We start from the raw sequence: 2,751 nt of genomic DNA on the forward strand, positions 1-2,751 counted from the left end.
TTCGGATCAAAGAAGGACACGAATGGAAAACCGCTTTTCGTACTAAGTACGGACTATTCGAGTACCTCGTTATGCCCTTTGGACTCACCAATGCACCTGCTGCATTCAACGAATGATCAACAACGTGCTACGAGAACATCTGGACATATTCGTTGTATGTTACCTGGATGACATCCTCATCTTCTCCAAAACGGAGGAAGAACACACGGAACACGTCCACAAGGTACTGCAAACACTACAAGACGCCAAGTTGTTAGTGGAACCCGAGAAAAGCAAATTCCACGCCCCGGAAGTGGAATTCCTCGGACACATCATCTCTCACAACGAGATACGAATGGACCCCAAGAAGGTCTCAGCGGTCAAGGAATGGGAAGAACCAACGAACGTCAAGGAAGTACAAGCCTTCCTTGGATTCGCCAATTACTACCGCAAGTTCCTCAAAGCCTTCGGACGGATAGCTGCACCATTGACGGAACTTACGAAGAAGGACAAGACCTTCGTATTTGGGAACAAAGCCAAGGACGCCTTCGACAAAATCAAGGAACTCATCCTGAGCGAACCAGTGCTCAAGATGTTCGACCCATCTCAACCAATCGAACTCGAAACCGACGCCTCGGACTTCGCCCTAGGCGCACAGATTGGACAACGAGACGACAAAGGACTCCTACACCCAATCGCATTCTACTCCCACAAGCTACATGGAGCGGAACTAAACTACCCCATCTACGACAAAGAATTCCTCGCAATCGTCAACGCCTTCAAAGAATTCAGGCACTATCTCCTAGGAAGCCAACACCAGATCAAGGTATATACGGACCACAAGAACATCACCCACTTCGCGAAAACACAAGAACTCAGCGGACGCCAACTCCGGTACGCCGAATACCTCTCAGAATTCGACTACGTCATCATCCACGTCAAAGGAACGGAGAACGGCAGAGCCGATGCCATCAGCCGACGCCCCGACCTAGACACGGGAAGAACCAAGACAAAGGAACAACTCTTGCAGTTCACGCAGGAAGGACACCTCACACAACGAATCATTGCAACAACCTACACAGTGGAACAGGGCAATCCACTACTCACGAGAATCCTAGAATACAACCAACACCTCCCAGACAATGAGAAAACAGACAAACAACAAGTACCACAGGAACTACAACACGACCTCGTACGCGAAATACACAAACACCTGCTACACGGACACCAAGGAATCAATAAAACCTAGAACGAGTCAAAACGACGTTTACTTTTCCTAATATGAAGAAAATTGTTTCAACCATCGCCAACCAATGCGACCTCTGCGCGAAAACCAAGGCACGACGCCACAAACCATACGGAAAACTACAACCACTCCCAGTTGCACAACAACCATGGGACTCAATCACTATGGATTTCATCACCAAACTACCCCTATCAGAAGAACCAGCCACTGGAAACTTCTACGATAGCATTCTCGTCATCGTGGACAGACTCACGAAATTCTCCTATTTCATACCTTATAGAGAAGCAACAACGGCCGAAGAATTCGCCTATCTCTTCTATTTCCACATTGCCAAAACACATGGACTACCACTCGAGATCATCACAGATCGAGGACCACCATTGCATCAAAATTCTGGCAGAGCCTCACAGGATACTTGGGAATCAATCACAAACTCTCCACTGCATACCACAAGGAGACAGACGGACAAACGGAACGCATGAATCAAACACTGGAACAATACCTCCGATGCTATATCAACTACGAGCAAAACAACTGGGTTGAAAAGCTACCAGCTGCCCAGCTAGCCTACAACACAGCAACCAACGAAAGCACCAAGGTCACACCAGCATACGCCAATTTCGGGTTCACACCAGACATTTACCGACAATCCCGAGACGCCATCATCAACCCCAAGGCGATCCTCACCAGCGACCAATTACGAAACCTACATGAAGAAATGAAAACAGAACTCGAATTCGTCAGAAACAAAATGACGGCATACGCCAATAAGAAAAGAATCGAGGACCGATCCTCTCGGAGGGAGACATGGTCTACCTCGCAACAAAAAACATCGAAACAAAACGACAAAACAAAAACTCGACTACAAATACATCGGACCATACAAGATTAAGCAGAAAATTTCGAAACATAACTACGAACTGGACTTACCACCCAAGGTCAAGCTCCATCCAATCTTTCACATTTCATTACTCGAGCCAGCACAAGACACCATCCAGGTGAAAACAAATAAAGAACCAGACACAGAAATCGACGGACCAGAAGAATACATCGTAGAAGCCATCCTCGACATGAACAAAATCAATGGCAAAACAATGTATTTCATCAAATGGAAGGACTACCCCGACTCAGAAAACACATGGGAACCCCCAGAACACCTCACTGGTGCACAACGCCTTCTGAAGGACTTCCACCAACAACGCCAAGCACAGGCTCGTCAAGACCAACAGCGTTCCAATCAATCAAGTCAATGGCCCCAAAAGAATGCGCCTCCACAACAGCGGACGACTCCTCACGGAGCTCGCCCGATTCCTCCAAGGCACGTAAGCCGCGCTCAAAAGCCTCGTCACCACGCGCTTTGAGCAACCTCTTCTGCTTCCGAATGCGGGCAAGCTTAGCCATCGCCTCCTCCAAAGCAGCCTCTGCTTCAGCCTCCTCACCTTCCAGGCGTTTGCGCTCCCGGATATTTTTCGCAACTACAAGAAATCAGCCAAACCGCCGTGAAAAAGCACTGACACCCACTCACG

The 2,751-nt window shown here is 48.1% G+C and overlaps 1 protein-coding gene across 1 annotated transcript; it reads left to right on the forward strand.

Annotated features, from left to right (window-relative positions):
- Positions 1–334: 334 nt before the first annotated feature.
- On the forward strand, positions 335–1,259 carry LRP88_00317 (Ty3/Gypsy family RNase HI domain-containing protein; the record flags this gene model as incomplete). The annotated part of the gene is made up of 2 exons (XM_083237033.1): positions 335–1,008; positions 1,154–1,259. 2 exons carry the CDS (start codon positions 335–337, stop codon positions 1,257–1,259), a joined length of 780 nt encoding a protein of 259 aa, XP_083106924.1.
- Between the last annotated feature and the right edge of the window lie 1,492 nt (positions 1,260–2,751).

The sequence above is a fragment of the Fusarium phalaenopsidis genome, assembly GCF_050370095.1.
Source record: "Fusarium phalaenopsidis strain FUZ10S chromosome Unknown contig_32276, whole genome shotgun sequence".
Taxonomy (NCBI): domain Eukaryota; kingdom Fungi; phylum Ascomycota; class Sordariomycetes; order Hypocreales; family Nectriaceae; genus Fusarium; species Fusarium phalaenopsidis.